Source organism: Alosa alosa, chromosome 7 (genome assembly GCF_017589495.1).
Source record: "Alosa alosa isolate M-15738 ecotype Scorff River chromosome 7, AALO_Geno_1.1, whole genome shotgun sequence".
In the NCBI taxonomy this organism is placed as follows: Eukaryota; Metazoa; Chordata; class Actinopteri; order Clupeiformes; family Clupeidae; genus Alosa; species Alosa alosa.
This window is the reverse complement of record NC_063195.1, coordinates 36,522,891-36,539,937: the sequence shown is the minus strand read 5'-3', so window position 1 is coordinate 36,539,937 and position 17,047 is coordinate 36,522,891. Positions and strand designations below refer to the sequence as shown.

The following is a 17,047-nucleotide window of genomic DNA, read 5'->3' as shown; positions in this document are numbered from 1 at the left end:
ATGATAGTGGAGATAATGTGTTATCCCGAGGCTTTTGCAAGTCAGCATCTTCGACGGTAGTCTATTAAAAATATAAGTTTTCGATGTCCCAAACGGAGAGCCATACTTTATTGTTTTTAACGATCTCTATGCTACTCACAAAAAATGTAGGCATGGGGACATGATGAAGTAGGTTATCCAACTGTCGTGTGTTAAATTATTGTGATTACGAGCCAGTGGTTTTCAAACATTATGCGTGGACTCGGACATCTAACTAAATGCAACAGGCTCATATCGTCCTCGTGATTCGCAAAATGAGGACCAGTGTTTTTGTCAAATTGCAAATAGCTATTTGTTTTAACTATTTTTTATGATAGTAGCCTATACAAAAGTACTTCATACTATTTTAATCTTGGAATATGGGGAGGGAAGTGGCGGCGTCTGCAGTCAGCCAAATATGAATGTAATTCTGCGGCATAAAGCAGATGTAATTGTTTATTGTACAGAAAAATAAAAATGACTACAATTGACTACATTGCAGTCAAGAAGTAGGGCAAATTAATTCTGAAACCAAAGCGTGGGTCATAGTTGTCTAAGCCTCTATTAAGTAGCCTGTTAAAAACGTCAGCCAGATAGTATTAAATCGGCAACAACATTGTTTTCTGCAGAAGCCTACCCAAGGCTACAGAGTAATTCTGAACAGTTATTTCTCTACTGGCTCAATTATCACACCACTGTTTTGATTTTGCGTGGTTTGGCGCTAACCCCAACACTGACAATAATGTAGACAGTAAATTTCGATTTCTATTTTAGGTGTAGTCAAGCCTTAAGCCATACCCAAGTAGTCTAAATCGAGGTAATGTTTAATTATGCATGATTTATTTTGTTATTGAATTAAGAGGGCTGGGATTACTCTCGGCAACAATTATGTAAGGGACGGCAGGCAGAGCGACGCACAGTGGCTGAAAGTGGTACTAAAGCTTCACGCAGCTTCATGCCGCGTAATGCGCGAATGAAGTGGTCATTTGAAAGCGATGCCCACTGTATCTACTTATACACAGCCATTAAACTATTTGAATATCAACATTCATTAAACTGCTAGAAAACATTAGCTAAGTTAGCTAAGTAGCATGGTTAGCATTGCTAGCACTGCTATAAAACATTAGCTAAGTAACATGGTTAGCATAGTTAAAAATCTTAGCATAACTGCTAGCAAACTATAGAGTCATTCCAACTTTCGTCAAATTATCGTCAAATATCTACCTATACACATTCATTAAACTTCCAGTCTGTCAACAACTTTTAAACTATTTACCTTCAACTTTTAACCCTTACAAGCCCGACCGTTCTAATTTCGTTAAAATTTTAACGATGACCAATCATCTAATATCTCAGCTGTCCAATGACTGATTTTATTTCTGAAATCTTCCCCGTAATGCTGACAAACATAAGCTTCAATTTGATATGATTGGTTAAGGGGTTTATGGTGAGAAATGTTTTGGATACTTGAAGATGAGTCGTGGAAAAACTTTTTTCACTTCAGTCGTACATTTTAACATGGACCGCCAGATGCCACCTGCACTTCGTTGGAGTTTACCTCGACTGGAAACCACACAGCTGGATAAACTGAGGTAATATATATTTTACATCATTTCTAGTTATGGTTAATCTTAATTTGTAGTCATAAAATCATGTTATTTGACAGTAATATGCTTCGCCATGTCATGTAACTTTAGCTAGCTGCATTACTCTGAACTGCTTGCAGTATTCCGCTTTGCTTTTTGATATCAGTTATTTTCATTTTTGACAATTTCATTTAAAACCTGTTAGTATATAACCTGTAAGTAAGTTTGTTTTCTAGTACCAATTTGTTTGTTAGGTAAGCATTTTATTGGCAAGTCAGTATAGCATACCAAAGCTGAATAAATCAATGGGCTAGCGTTTCTAAGTTATGTTCTCTTACATGAAATAAGTTGAGCGATATTTTTACTCCTCTCAATATGTAGTTGTAGAAAACAAGATGTGAAATCACGGATTCTGTCAGAAATGTAGTGCTAATTAACGTGATTGCCTCCTCGGGTTGTTACCTCGCTAGGCAGTTTGTAGTGAACTGTTTTACCTTGCTAACTTCTAAATGACAAACATCAGACGTGCTTTGTCTCAACATTTTCTAAGATGGCATGACTTGATATTCTACTCTTCTCAATATGTAGTTTTATAGAAAACATGATGTGAAATCACATATTATGTCAGAAATGTCATTATTGCATTTAAGCAGTTAGTTACTAGGTGAAATGTAATCTGTCTATCTTAATGCCAGCCAGGCAATCAGATTTAGGGTAGCTAAACCCATGTGTAATAAAATGACTTTTCATACTTCTAAATATTTTTGAGTTACTCAAAATGCTTTAATAGTTTAGGCTACCTCTTCTTGTGTATGTATGTGCACACACACACATCTGTAGTTTTGTGATTTTATTTTTTAAATTAATAAATGTATTACATTTGTATGATTTTACTGTTGTTTCAGATGGAGGATGACAAGACCTACACAGACCTCCTTGCAGGCCTGAAGAGGTAGCTGACTGCTGATGAGCTTGCGCTCACAATGTTGAAGACCATGTGAGGATGGAGGAAGAAGGTATAGATTTAGGTGGTGTGCGAGGGTGGTGTAGACTGCCACTAAAAACACTGTGAAATAGACTTGTTATGTTGATTTTTATGTTGTTGTCCCAGGCATATGTGGTTTTACCAACCGAACGGGTGGGAGGTTGTGCTTAGTAGGCCGTCGTATGCAAACACACAGTGCAGGGGCATGGGACTTAAGAGACCCCAGAAGAGTTTCACAGTTTTCTGGGATTGATCATTGACATGGGACTTCACTTCCCTCCCTAATATCCATTGCTACTGGGAACCAAGTCTCTGAAGGGATCAGGGGCGTTGACCAAATGAGAAATACATATTGTGTACACTTTTTCTCCATTGACATTGCTGTTTCAGTAGTTTCTTATTATTTCAAGTTTGGCAATGCAGAATCTGGTGTTGAACCTAGGTTTGGTAGCTACAGCCAGAAAGACTTTGGCGAAAATCTATCACAACAGCTGGCAGGCATTTCCGTCAAAATTTCAGCCTCGCCTTCAGCTGCTCCAACTACTACTCTGTCGTCTTTTCATCAAGTACATATTCCTGTACAGCAGGAGCCAAAGAAAAATTGTTGGCTTTGTTATAAAAACAATACATAATAACACTAAAGTAGCTTGTATGGCCTGGAGTTTAGCGGTAGGTGACTGCTTTTTTGGTAAACAAAATTGCTGTCAGAACTATCTACTGGCTATCAACAACTTTTAAACTATCTACATTCAGCTTTTAAACAGTCTACTTTTAAACTATCAACTTTTATTAAGCTATGCAGCCACCATGTCTATCCTAGCATCACCGTAGTAACCATCTCTGTATTATCTATTTTAACTATGATACATGATATTTTACATCACAACTTTAGCATTTTCATGCACTGGTAATTCCTTGGAATTGCATTTCTAGTTATTATTATTATAGCCATTTTTTCTTTTTACCTTTTCAAGAATTAATGCGACTCTAACCGCTTTTTTAATACAGACATGTTGAAATAACCGCTTTTGTAGGCCTGGAGTTGGACAACAGAGTAACTTTTTCAGATTTTCTTAAAAGTTTATACTTTTTGAGAAATAGGGGATTAAAAATGGTAAAAATCTCATTTTTCCCCCATAGACTTGAATGGCTGTGATGTCATAATGGCCTAAAGCCAGCTGCGCTCGTTAAGCTCCCAGAGTAGTTCCCGGGCAAATTAGAACACTGACACAGGTGTCACCTGTGAATTCAACCGTCTCAGCTTCTAATGCATACAATCTGGTGCTCCCTAAAACTACACATCCGTAATTAACTTGAGCGCATGCGTAGTAAGCGTTCTCCTTGCCTCATTGATTCGATTCTACAGGCACTGCTGCTGTCAAGCATCCTCTTGAAGAAAGTTTACGTTCTTGTTGTCTGGTTCGTCCAACAAACGACGACGAAACGGACGTTTCGATCGCGACAGTATTATGCCTTTGAGAATCTGAGTGAAATCACTGAAACGTCTGATTCGGGAGCCATTGTAGGCCTACATCACATCCCTGCAAAGTTTATTTCAAAAATATTTCCCAACCAGCAGTGATCCATTTAATGCAGCATGTTGATATTTCATTGAATATATTGTACAATGCTGTAAATATTGGCCTATGCTTCCTAATATGTTGCTGGAAAACAGAAATATGTGTGTTTAATTTACAATGGCACATTATGTATTTATTTATTATATCTGCAGCACCAGCTGATTTTAACTCTGCTGCCGAGGATATATTTGGAACTTGTCATTATTTCAATAAATTTGACAATTTTAAGTTTGACCTACCACTTTCTTAGAGCGATGAGGGACAGGTGGGGTTTAAAAATGCCCCCTTGATCTAGGGTGGGGTTAGGTGCCGCTTCACTCTGCTACTGAAGGATCAGGCTGACTGCAACTGCTATGGATGGCAGGAAAACACAGTACACGTGAATTTCTAGATGAAGAGTGAATAAATGCACTTGCTTAACTGATAACAAGTTGTCAATGGTTATTTATGCAAGCTTGTGTAGCCTAAACAAGACATACCTAGGCCTAGCCAAATTTATCCTGGCTGTAGATAAAGCAGGATATGAATTTCCCAATATTTTGCCAGATTAGGCTAATAGTGGTTTACTGAGGTTTAATATCAATTGAAATAGCACTGAAATCACGTTGATCTTTAGTTTGGTTGTAATTTCAACATTGTTTCAATATTCATTTAAGTGGAAATACCATTGAAATCCCATTGATCTGTAGTTAGAATTTCAACGCTTTGCTTTAATATTAATGAAGGGTGCAAAAGTGATGTAGAATAAATGTTGCAGTGCGACGTTGATTCAATTATTTTAACGCTGACAAAGTAATTGTTAGCTGGCTGCAGAATGAGCAGTCATCAACACCAACTGAAAGCCCCGTTTGCAGGTACAGTAGTCTTGCATTGCATACTCTGAATTACATTTTCCAAAGGCCAGCTTTCATGCTTGTGTCACAACTTCAGAACGGCTTGACGCACATGCTTCAAATTTGGTGTGAACATTTGTATGGACTCAATGATGAAGTCAAATGTCAAGGCCAAACCCACCTTGAGTGTGATATCTCAAGAATGCCTGACGCACAAGGTTTTTTGGTACAAGGGTTTGTATGAACGCAAAGATTAAGTGATTCAATGTTTTTTTTTCAGGAATTTCCCCACCATTAACCCAGCAGCTTTCCATCCCCTATTGTAATTCCTCTGGCATTACATTTCTAGTTTAGCAATGGATAGCGTCATACTGCAAATTGTAAAACATACGCTTTCAAAATAACAGGCCGGGGAGAGAAGATACGTCTCACTGCTATAACTGTCACGCTATTAAAGAAATACATCTTCAGTCACATTGTCAAAAGTTAAAAGGACAGACAGTCAACTACACTGTAATAACGTAACGTACAGTAATTACTAGCTAATTCCGCTTCACTCTCGGCTTATTTAACAGCAGCAAAACTGGACATTGTTTTCACAAATTTTGTCATGCTTATTTGAGTCAAGAGAACTGATGGGAATGTTGTTTTAATTGTTATTTCAAGCAATGTATGTCTCGTGACCAAATCACCATGAACACACTTCACTGATGATCTCACTCACGGATAACTGGTTCTCTCTGCCCGGCTGGAATCAGCAGGTTGCAGGATGTGTGGCGTTATACACGAGTGTTGCCAACAGGGACAGTGTAGAGTGGACAAACTATACAACGCCAACACTCATGACATGGTTGAGGGTGTTTCGTCCGTTTTTATTTTATTTTTAAAATATTCATTTATCGGCCATTATAAATGCCGATACCGATAGTTTGGAAAATGCCTAATATCGGCCAATAATATTGGCCCGCTGATAAATCGGTCGGGCTCTAATTGAAATGGTCCTGGTTTGTTTGTTTTCTCAAAAAAAACTCCAAAAAGTGTGTGTATTTTGCTTAAAAAACAAAATTTCTAAAAGGAGTGACAAGTCTTTTGTCAGTGACTGTATTCGTAGAAGCACTTGCAGCCGAATAAAACTGCATACAGTTCTTTTTCTATCTGAGCGTAGTTCACTTTAGTGCTGTTGAGTGACTTGGAAGCATAGGTGTAACCTGCGTTGTGTTGAACCTGCGCGATTCAGCCCTGCATACGCCCGCACTCGAACCCGCAAACAGCAGCACCTCGGATCGGGAGGCGAGCGTGCTGTTGAGCTAAAAGCCCTTAGCTCGCATGCCAGCAGCACTCTTGAGGCGTCGGGGAGTGAGATTTACCAACGTTCCACAAGCACAGCTAAGCTAGCTGGCAACCGTTACATAGGCGAGTGATCCTTAAACTAGGGGTCGCCAAAAACTTCCGTGGGGTCTCCAATTATTTTCTGTATTCAGTCTGAAATTATTACTAGGTGAAACAAAGGAAAATAATATTGGCCTTTTCTGCCTTTTTCTTATTTACACGCAGTTAAGAGAAGAGAGAGAAATTCTTTCAACGAGATCTGGTTCAGCCTATGGGCTACTGGTCCGCTGAAACAATCTGCTCCCACTATGCAAACTCAACTTGTTCCCGCTATTTTAAGTAAAACAAAACAAAAAACATAGGTAGCCTACTAGCCAAAATTGAAGGGTGGCTGCTTAAAAAATTGAACAAAAGTGCCATCTACCAGTGCGTCTACTCCTCCGTGATCCTCAGATGGAACAAGTCTACAGGCCGGTGAGAATAAAAAAAGAACAAACGGTGCGTCGGCTTTATCAGAAAGATTTTTTGAAATATGCATTCACTTGCCAAGTTAAAGATAACCTCGACCACCCACAATGTGTGATTTGCGGCGATGTTCTGGCGAATGAGAGCTTAAAACCTGTCAAAATGAAACGACATCTCAAAATACAGATGTCGGCTCAGCACCGTGGAGGAAAATCTCTGTGTCGCCGTATGCAGCATTCCTCCTAGAATTAACTTGCTATGTTCACGGAAGCATGCCCACCCTTCCCATTGAAATTGTTAAAGATAGTAAACCAGAAAAGGGAAATAAAAAAATACTGTTATTGTTATCGCCATAAATATAATTAATGTAACGTTGTAGGCCTAATGCTGCACGATTGTTTAATCGTGATTATTTGTTTGTGATGTTGTTCATATGGAGTAAATAAAACAAATGACTTTGCTTTCTAGTTTTTGCTTGATTTAGTTGTTAACGTTTGAGGGGGGTATTTGAGTAAGGACTTAGAATGGGTTTGGGGAAAGTGGGGTCGCCAGACCTCGCCATACTTTTTTGTGGGGTCACCAGACAAAAAGTTTAAGAACCACTGACATAGGCAATGGGCTTTTCATCCTTCTGCATGACAGCACCGAGGCCACATTTTGAAGCATTACTTCTCAGTTCTTTCTGAGGGTCAAAGTACACTAGCACAGGTTGGTGCGTTATCAGCAGTGGTGGAATGTAACGAAGTACAAATACTTCGTTACTGTACTTAAGTAAATTTTCCACGTATTTGTACTTTATTTAAGTAAAATTTATAGTGCATACTTTTGACTTTTACTTCGTTACATTTTACAGCAATTATCTGTACTTTTACTCCGCTACATTTCTACAACACCATCGTTCCTTTTTACGATACATTTTATGATCAGTTTTTTTTTTCTCTCTGACAAACACGTTTGTTTTACTGGGGGTTGCTACCAAAGATTCTGGAGCTTCACGTGCATTCTTAGAAACATAAGCTTCTAGTCTAGACCAGGCAAAGCGTGAGCTTGTAGCCATCTGCATTCGGGTAGGCTATATTCACCAGACCCATGGCTACACTGTACATGCAACTGTGTTCTGTGCTTTCTCTGTCTGTTATCTGCAGCGTTAGGGCCTCCTCTCCGATGAGATTGCTATCCGCGGATCGAAGTTACAGGCTATGCCCATGCTTCTGTCACCACGTCTGATCATTTCGCGGCACAAATGAATGGTAGACTATTAATGAACCGGTGGCGGAAAAACGTAACATTTTCCAGATTAGGAAATATTCCTTAATTGTGTGTGATTAAATAAAGATGCATAGCCTACAATTGGGGGGTAGTAACGTGAGCTCATTCAATGTCTATCGTCTGCAAGTGAAACTGAACTTAATCATAAAGACACCTTTCTCAGCAACTTTTCTGTTCAATCAGCATAATTGGCATTTACGATCCACCCGGACGTTTCCCTTTGTCTACCCGTTAAACTTCAGGCTCGTGTTTTGCTGAATGATATTACTCAGCAGATCACCCTAGTAGATAACCAGAATTACAGTCTCTAGAATTGTAGGTCAGAATGTAAACTGGGCCACAGATGGTAAGCACAATTGCAACTTAAAACTATCTAGTCAAGTATAACCTAAAACTAGCTTAATTAAAATGCCACAGCCCATACTGATTTTTCCTTTTAGAATATAGATATTAAGAGAATAAATCAGTATGCAAATACTTTTACTTTTAATACTTAAAGTACATTTAAAAGCAGGTACTTTTTACTTTTACTTAAGTAGGGTTGTCATTGTGGTACTTTTACTTTTACTAAAGTAAATACAGTGGGCATCGCTTTCAAATGACCACTTCATTAAGCAAGATTGCGCTGCGTGAAGCTGCGAAGCTTTAGTACCACTTTCAGCCACTGTCGTCGCTCTGCCACTGTACACGCTCTGCCTGCCGTCCCTTACATAATTGTTGCCGAGAGTAATCCCAGCCTACGAATTCAATAACAAAATAAATCATGCATAATTAAACATTACCTCGATTTAGACTACTTGGGTATGGCTTAAGGCTTGACTACACGAAAATAGAAATCGAAATTTACTGTCTACATTATTGTCAGTGTTGGGGTTAGCTTAACTTCATAAAATCAAAACAGTGGTGTGATAATTGAGCCAGTAGAGAAATAACTGTTCAGAATTACTCTGTAGCCTTGGGTAGGCTTCTGCAGAAAACAATGTTGTTGCCGATTTAATACTATCTGGCGACGTTTTTAACAGGCTACGCAATAGAGGCTTAGACAACTATGACCCACGTTTTGGTTTCGTAAATTAATTTGCCCTACTTCTTGACTGCAATGTAGTCAATTGTAGTCATTTTTATTTTTCTGTACAATAAACAATTACATCTGCTTTATGCCGCAGAATTACATTCATATTTGGCTGACTGCAGACGCGCCACTTCCCTCCCCATATTCCAAGATTAAAATAGTATGAAGTACTTTTTGTATAGGCTACTATCATAAAAAAAATAGTTAAAACAAATAGCTATTTGCAATTTGACAAAACACTGGTCCTCATTTTGCGAATGCGAGGACGATATGAGCCTGTTGCATTTAGTTAGATGTCCGAGTCACGCATAATGTTTGAAAACCACTGGCTCGTAATCACAATAATTTAACACACGACAGTTGGATAACCTACTTCATCATGTCCCCATGCCTACATTTTTGTGAGTAGCATAGAGATCGTTAAAAACAATAAAGTATGGCTCTCCGTTTGGGACATCGAAAACTTATATTTTTAATAGACTACCGTCGAAGATGCTGACTTGCAAAAGCCTCGGGATAACACATTATCTCCACTATCATCAGTCATGCACCTTGATCAAAGTGGGGAATGAAATAAAAGTTTGAGAACCACTGGCTTAACAAGTTACCTACAGTCCAGAACACAGAATCTGTTACAATATTCTGATGATCGTGATGATATCGGCAAATGTTTGTTTTCCAAAGTAAAATTTCACTTCACCATGCACCTTCGACAATACCTGGCCTACCTGCTATCATTACAAACATTATTCTGTGTCCTAAAACTGGCATATTTTATGGCATTGTGTCATGTAAGTTCGTTGCAAAATCTAGAGAAATGTGTGAGGTGGTCAGCGGGGACAATTGAGACACACATTGGATTGTGTTATTACTTGAACATTCCACACTATCCACAGCTGTGGTAGGCCTATCAGGGCAGGAGGATTACTGTCAGCGCAGGCTTTATATAAAATTCTTCAACAGAAGGCCCTCGAATGTTGTCTTGTTTGTGGAGGCTTTGCTTCGCTTCTGTAATTTCGGCTTCATTGAAAATGAGGTTTCCCTCAATGACCCTCCGAGAATAAATAAAGGTTGAATGAATGAATGAATGCAGGCTTGCCAAAAATAAAGGCATGTGGTTTGGCGAGCCTACAGTAAATAACAGATCCGCCAGAATGTGCGTTATGCTGCTTTTACGAGCAATATGTTTTTGGTACCCTACGCGACACTGCATGTTCTTAAATAACAATGATCATCAGTAATATTCGACCATTAATTTGGGTAAATGGGCAAGCATTGACCACCTTGATTGGCTGATGATTGTAACGCGGGCATGATTCCAAACACCTCCCTTACGATGATGAGTGACAGGTCTCAGAATCGTCGCTACACAAGGACGGAAGATGATGAATAACTGGGGCCGTAGGCTATTCACAAAGGCTTTTATCTTACTACTAGGAGTAGGCTACTCCTAAATCGCTTAAAGATTTTAGATTGGAGTTTTCTCTTAAAAGTTATTCACAAAGCCTTTCAGACAACTCCTAAACTAGGAGTGAGTCTTCGTGGCTATGGATGGCGTCATTACTCATGCACGAGCTTGACTGAAGTGACCACCTTGATTGGCTGACGATTGTAACGGGAATTCCAAACACCTCTCTTCCGATGATGACTGACAGGTGACAGGTCGGAGAATGCGCGGCGCTACACAAGTAGTCGCGAAGGGCGGAAGATGATTAATAACTGAATAAAAAGGCCTAGCCTAAATGAATAAAGAGTAAGGCAAAACAAATAGCTTAGTAGCCCTAATGAAACATAGGCCTATGGATTGATGCAGTAGCCTACCTTTGCAACATTATTAAATTAATCTGTCACCATATCCCTAGGCTACGTTTGCAAAGAGGAGAACATTTTAATTTGATTCACAATGAAACGTTACATTTCATTTACATGTTAACAATGAGTAGTTTTGGTGGTTCTTGGTGGCATTATTGCATCCCTTTTATGAATGCAAAATTGTTCCCTCGCGATTGGAAGCTCCTGTTGCGCATAGGCTATTTCAAAACATCGCAACGTAAAATGCCACAAAAAAGCTGTTTATGAATAGGTCTTAGTGAGTTAGGAGTCCTCTCGACTAACTCGGTCCCAGACTTAGGTGCTACTTTTAGGTCTAAAATGCTTCGTGAATTACTTTTTGTGAAAAAATTAGGAGTCCTAAAGTTATTGCATGTTAGTTATGCCTACAATGCAAAATTGCTGCCTCGCGACTGGAAGCTCCTGTAGCTGCATAGGATTTCAAAACCGCAGGTTTGTGAATAGGTCTGTGAGTAAGGAGTCCTCTTGACTTCTTTTAAGCTGTCAGAGGTGGGAAGGTGTGATTTTTTGGGGGAAGGGCCGGATTAACTGGGCACAATTGTCTGATGGCCCCCCCAGCCAACGTGAATCGGGTGGTTAGTTAATAGGCCTATCGTGAAGATTTTTCCTGCCATCTAAGGCAGGGGCGCATCTGTGAGGCCAAGCCTCACCAAGTAGCTCGTTTGTTTACAACTAACATTCCATTTAATTAAACTGCTTTATAGGCTATGCCAAAATAGTTTTCAACATTTTGAATATTAGTGTCGGGTGAATTGAAATGTTCTCAAAGTAGCCTTATGGCTGAAAGCTCCTTGGGACAAGGAGTTCCCCCCCCCGTCAAGCAATATAACCATACAAACGCTTCCTGCACTCATTGTTTCAAAAGGAGTAATTTTGGCTTTGTCAGAACTGAAGAGCTGTGGGTGACGCGACACGGTATGCCCAATGAAAATAAATTAGCATAGCAACACAACACAACACAGACCCGCTTCTCTCGCGTCAGTCACTGACATGAGCGAAACACAGAACCCGCTTCTCTCCACGGCAGTCACTGACAGTAACCTAGAATAAATGCATGGGGAAAAACACTTCCCCATGACAAAGACATCGTAAAACACTGAAAGTTAATATTTTGTCACTAGCAACATTCATCTGTCCTTTGTCAAATGTATTATGTTCCAAGTACCCTATCGTGAAATTCTGCTTCATAAAGTTGAACAAATACATTTGCTTATTTCACAGAAAAATATAAATAGCCAGTCAGTGCAGAGTTGGTAAGTTATGGTAGGCCAACTTGCAGTGAACATACAAACAGGGGAAATTATTTCTCTTGCAGCTGAGTAGCCTCAGGTACACGCGTGAACATAAGGCCGAACATGCAAGCCAATGAATCGTGCTCTCCACGACAATCAGCCCGTTAAACTTAAATAGGTTAACATCACTCTAAGTTAAGCCTTCAAGCAAGGGAAAACGATGATTTGAAGACATCTGTTTTTCGTTGGAAGGGCAAGGGTAGCTGGCGAGGGAGGGTCACGTCTTTTGGACTAATGCTCCCAAAACTCCTCCGGTAGCCCCTTAAATAAATAACTTAACAGTCCCTAATGAAGTAAACTTGTGACCATCAAAAATCGTTTATCGCCTGTAACTCATTGATAACAGGACGTAACAGGAAGGCATTTGGCTGAGCAACGGAGGTTAATACTCTATATTTTGTCCAAATGATGTCTGTCTATCATCGTTGCACTTTCGGAGAAAACCAGAATGTTTAATTTGTCCTGCGTCTCTCGGGCTGCAAGCGGGATTCACTCGCAGTTAACCAAATATTTCTTTATTAGGGCAGGGCAGGCATATTTCTGGCTATTACATTATTTCTAAACCAGTCTGCTAAAGTCTGTAGTGAAGTCTGTGTAGGGTTTTCCAGGCTCCATTTCTTTTTACGAGACACCCTGCTCACTTGAGTGAAGCTGGCCAAGTCGAAGCACTGCCCACTGTATTTCTCTGTGTATTTGTACTTTTACTTAAGTACTGAGGTTCAGTACTTCCTCCACCACTGGTTATCAGTTCTTTTATCTGCATGAATATTTAGTTGTCTTTTTTGTCCCATAGGAACTCACTGTCTGCTTTAATAGTTGACGTAGTGGTGCATTTACCTCGGAGAGATGTGGAACCTGGCCAAATAATTGATTATCCCAAGGACTGTTTCCAACTCCCCTCTGCTTGTGGGTGGCTACATTTCCCGTATCGCCTTCACCTTCGCCGGGTCCGGCTTGACGCAAGAGTATATAAGTATAAGTATATATACTCTTTTGATCCCGTGAGGGAAATTTGGTCTCTGCATTTAACCCAATCCATGAATTAGTGAAACACACTCAGCACACAGTGAACACACAGTGAGGTGAAGCACACACTAATCCCAGCGCAGTGAGCTGCCTGCAACAACAGCGGCACTCGGAGAGCAGTGAGTGGTTAGGTGCCTTGCTCAAGGGCACTTCAGACATGAAGCCTACTGATTGGGGTTCGAACCGGCAACCCTCCGGTTACAAGTCCGAAGCGCTAACCAGTAGGCCACAGCTGCCCCAAGAGTGTGTGGCCGAAGCAGCTGACCTCTGTCACACCTATCTGACATTTGTCAGGATTCATGTGCCGAATTGATTCCGAATTGCAGCCTCAGAAACCTGTATCTGCCAAAAGGAGTGTTGAATGTTGTTAGCAAGGACGATACCAATTATGGCCCAATAGCCTGATCTGGTGTCGAGGATGCTGAAGTATTTCACTCCGGCAAGCTTTTGTGGTGACGTCTTTGTATAGCCTTGTTGAGGTCTCTGGGGTCCAGGCAGACTCTCAGCTTGCCTGGGGCATTATCTACGACTACAAGGGCGTTGACCCATTCTGTGGGCTCTGTCACTTTGCAGATCACATTGCTCTCTTCCATCTTGTCAAGCTCCTGTTTCAGAGATGTCTGCGTATTCTTTAGGAAAACTGTCTGTGTCTGTGCATGGCTTCCCTTACAAAATGTAAATGTTTGCGGCAGATTTGTGGGTGGTTTGTGGGAAACAAATGAGTTCACTAGAAAATATTGCCAAAAGTTTGCCAATGTTGGCCGCTAGAGGCAAACTTCCAGCAAAGTTCCGGCAACAATGAGATGTGTTCACCAGTGATTTGCTACCATTCTTAGCCAATAATGGCAAACTTCTTCTAATTTGCAAATTTGCTTGTAACATTGCCGAAAGTTAACCGCAATTGTTTGCGGCAACTGTTGGCCAGAAACCTGAAATTTCTGTAAGGGATCATTTCTTCCTCGGCCACAGCCAGTATCAGCTTGATTAACTTAAAGGTCTAGACTAGCTCTCATCCCTAGGATGGGAGATGCTTTGTGCTTTGGTGTCTATTATGTAGAATTCAAGTACAGTGGAGGTGTTTGTGTACTTACACTTCAGATGGCAGGTGCCCCTTCACTTTCAGGAACTCTCCCCCATAGCTGATGAGCCTTTGGGTAGCTGGTTTGGGTAGCAGTATCTATAAACAGTCTTTCAAATATGTGTACAGGAATTGCATTGGTCTGAGCGCCAGTGTAAATTTTGAACTTGACTTTGAGTTCCGATTTCAATTTCAGCATAAGCCTGTTTGTTACATTTTCCTGTGTTTTCTTACTTATTAGTGAATAAATATAAATCACAAAATCGAAAAGACCATAGGCATATATTTTGGAGGGAATGTGAGAGTCAGTAGGCTTATGTCAAAGTCCTTTTAGGCAAGTCCCTCCACTCGGCAGCCATATTGTAACGCTTTTTGGGCATTTATCTGGCATCTATTTCGGCAAAAATGCATGTGCGCAAGGCCTCACGACACCAACCTTGCTCCAGCTGCTAGATCACAACACATGATTGGCACGATGTATTCACAACACACCACATAATTGGCATGTGTGGATGTATTTTTGTCTGCCATATGGCGTTACAAACTAACCCATGCATTTCTGTAGAGAATTTTATGAGTGCTTTGTCTCCTTATTGCCTCTGGCTAGGCCTACAACAGGTCTCAGTGATTTCCATGCCTAATATTTTTTCCAAAAACTTTTCTTCGGCCTAAAACGTCAACCATCCACTTTAAGTTGATATTGACACTTAGCCAACACCGAGACAGATCGGTAAAATAGGCCATTTTAACCTAATGGGCCAAAAAGTGATGATAGGTTGACGCGGGCGAGAAGTTAGTAGTAGGTTGTAGTAGGCTAGGTAGAGTTCAAGACATAACTGACGTTGCCTACCTGTGGGAGCCCTGTGAGGATGGTGGATCGGCTTGGGGAGCAGCTGCTGACCGATGTGAATGCGTTCTGCAATATTAAGCTGCGCTGCGACAGAGCGCGGAGATGAGGTGTGCGAACCACTGTGTTGTTATAAACCTCTGTCTCGAAGCCAGCATCGTCAGCTGTTTTCACACAAGGGTACGGACACAACTGTGTTCAGACCTTACAAGAATATTCCTTACGTTTTCAATGAGTATGACATAACTTTGTTAAATTTGAATGTTCTGAATTCAATGTTCTTACCTATGATGAGTAGCACGTTTCTCTGCTTAGATTCTACGGTGCAGCTGTAGCTTAATAAAAAGGCCAGACAAACTAACCAGGATCTAGTGTATTCTAATGCCATGTTGAAGAATTGCATTACTGTTGAATGGAAATCTCATGTTCTTTTGGTTTCCATTGGCTGTTAAGGGCTGACCCACACAATATTGGCAACACTTGTAGCCTGTTGTAACCTATACAACTTCCGCCTTACACCCCTTGTGCTAGTCATATGAGGATTGTCACGTGACGACGTGAGTTTGACGATAACACTCGCAGACCACACTGGCCACAATAGAGGAAGTAAACGGACTGAAGCTACTGTGATTATATCGTGTCAAAGATAACAATTCAAGTAGACAAAATGAAAGGACCTATGGATCAAAACTAAGGTAGGCTACAACGTTGTATTCAAATTCAAAGTTTACACGTTATAATGATTATGCCGAAGGTTTTTCATACTAGGTCATGTTTTGTAGGTAGCTGGAGGTTGTGTCAATTCAATCGGAATTTGAATGAGTTAATTTCAGAATTTCAGGGGGATATCAAGATTGAATATTGGTGTTGCCTTCGTGGCAGAATTTAGTGCAGACTATAGCCAAATAAACCTCTCCACTGCTCCACTCTCCATTGCTATATTGGATTGACCATAGGCTTGCCCAACTTCTGAAAAATGCAGGCTAAATGTCTCGCGTAGCCTAATAACATTTTTTTTCTCTCTTTACAGAGCTAAAGCATGAAGATGAAATATTGCCTCCTATTCTAGTACATGCAGGCATTCTGAAAGTTGGACATTTCTCTGTCGGAATACAATGATCAAAGCTTCGAAGACTCATTATTCAATAAGAACACAAGACTGGTTCAGGTTCTGCCAGTGAGTCTTGAGTTCATGAAGCCAATGGTCTTCATTAGCTTAGCTGTGGCCACTTGAGCCTCAAAAGAAGGTGAGGGTGCAAAACCTCTGTGCTGTGAAGATCTAATTGATGCAAGCTGCTACTGGGAAGTATAGGAATAGAAAATGGAGCCACTGATCAGTCAGATCCCCATACACAGAAACTCAGCTCAGCATAAGTGGGTGTCCTGCTGCTCTTTCTGCACCTTCCATAGATGGATACCGATTCTGACCTGGCTTCCTAAATACAACTTCAGATGGCTGCAGATGGACATCATTGCAGGTGTTACAGTAGGACTCACCACTGTACCACAGGCTCTGGCTTATGCTGAGGTGGCAGGTTTACCTGTGCAGGTCAGTGCAATCTTTGGGCTTAAGGTCTTTGTAGCACACTTGCCAAGTAATATGAAACCCTAATGTCCGTTGAGAAAACTTGAGGTTGAGTCTGTGATTTATTAGAAAATGAATCAGTCAAATTACACGGTTGTTCGGTTTATGCATGGAAGGCTCTTTAGGAAGCTCATATATTTCCAGTGGAGTGTCAGCAGTGTTGTAACAGCATCTTCTGTTATATTCTGCTCCTTATGTGTTCACTCAGATCTTGTTTATGCCCAACAGGGC

At 40.5% G+C, this 17,047-nt stretch overlaps 2 protein-coding genes across 6 annotated transcripts in view; one reads left to right on the top strand and one right to left on the bottom strand.

Moving 5' to 3' along the window:
- sgsh (N-sulfoglucosamine sulfohydrolase (sulfamidase)) overlaps positions 1-15,737 on the bottom strand; it is a 47,757-nt gene extending 32,020 nt beyond the window's left edge. The window contains exons 1-4 of one of the 3 annotated variants that reach the window (XM_048248521.1): positions 15,517-15,737; positions 15,235-15,395; positions 14,398-14,494; positions 13,118-13,299 (exon numbers count right to left, since the gene is read on the bottom strand). Coding sequence is in view for 1 of the 3 variants with exons in the window: in XM_048248519.1 (XP_048104476.1) it covers positions 15,235-15,395; positions 15,517-15,634 (279 nt within the window). In the remaining 2 variants the exon portion in view is untranslated. The remainder of the gene's footprint in view (positions 1-13,117; positions 13,300-14,397; positions 14,495-15,234; positions 15,396-15,516) is intronic. The other 2 variants (XM_048248520.1, XM_048248519.1) reach the window with 2 other exon arrangements.
- Positions 15,738-15,804: 67 nt separating this feature from the next.
- The window catches only part of slc26a11 (solute carrier family 26 member 11), a 39,314-nt gene continuing 38,071 nt past the window's right edge, over positions 15,805-17,047 (top strand). For 2 of the 3 annotated variants that reach the window (XM_048248194.1, XM_048248193.1), the window contains exons 1-2: positions 15,805-15,926; positions 16,262-16,780. In XM_048248194.1, coding sequence (XP_048104151.1) covers positions 16,553-16,780 — 228 coding nt within the window. In that variant the 5' untranslated portion in view covers positions 15,805-15,926; positions 16,262-16,552. The remainder of the gene's footprint in view (positions 15,927-16,261; positions 16,781-17,047) is intronic. The other variant, XM_048248195.1, reaches the window with a different exon arrangement.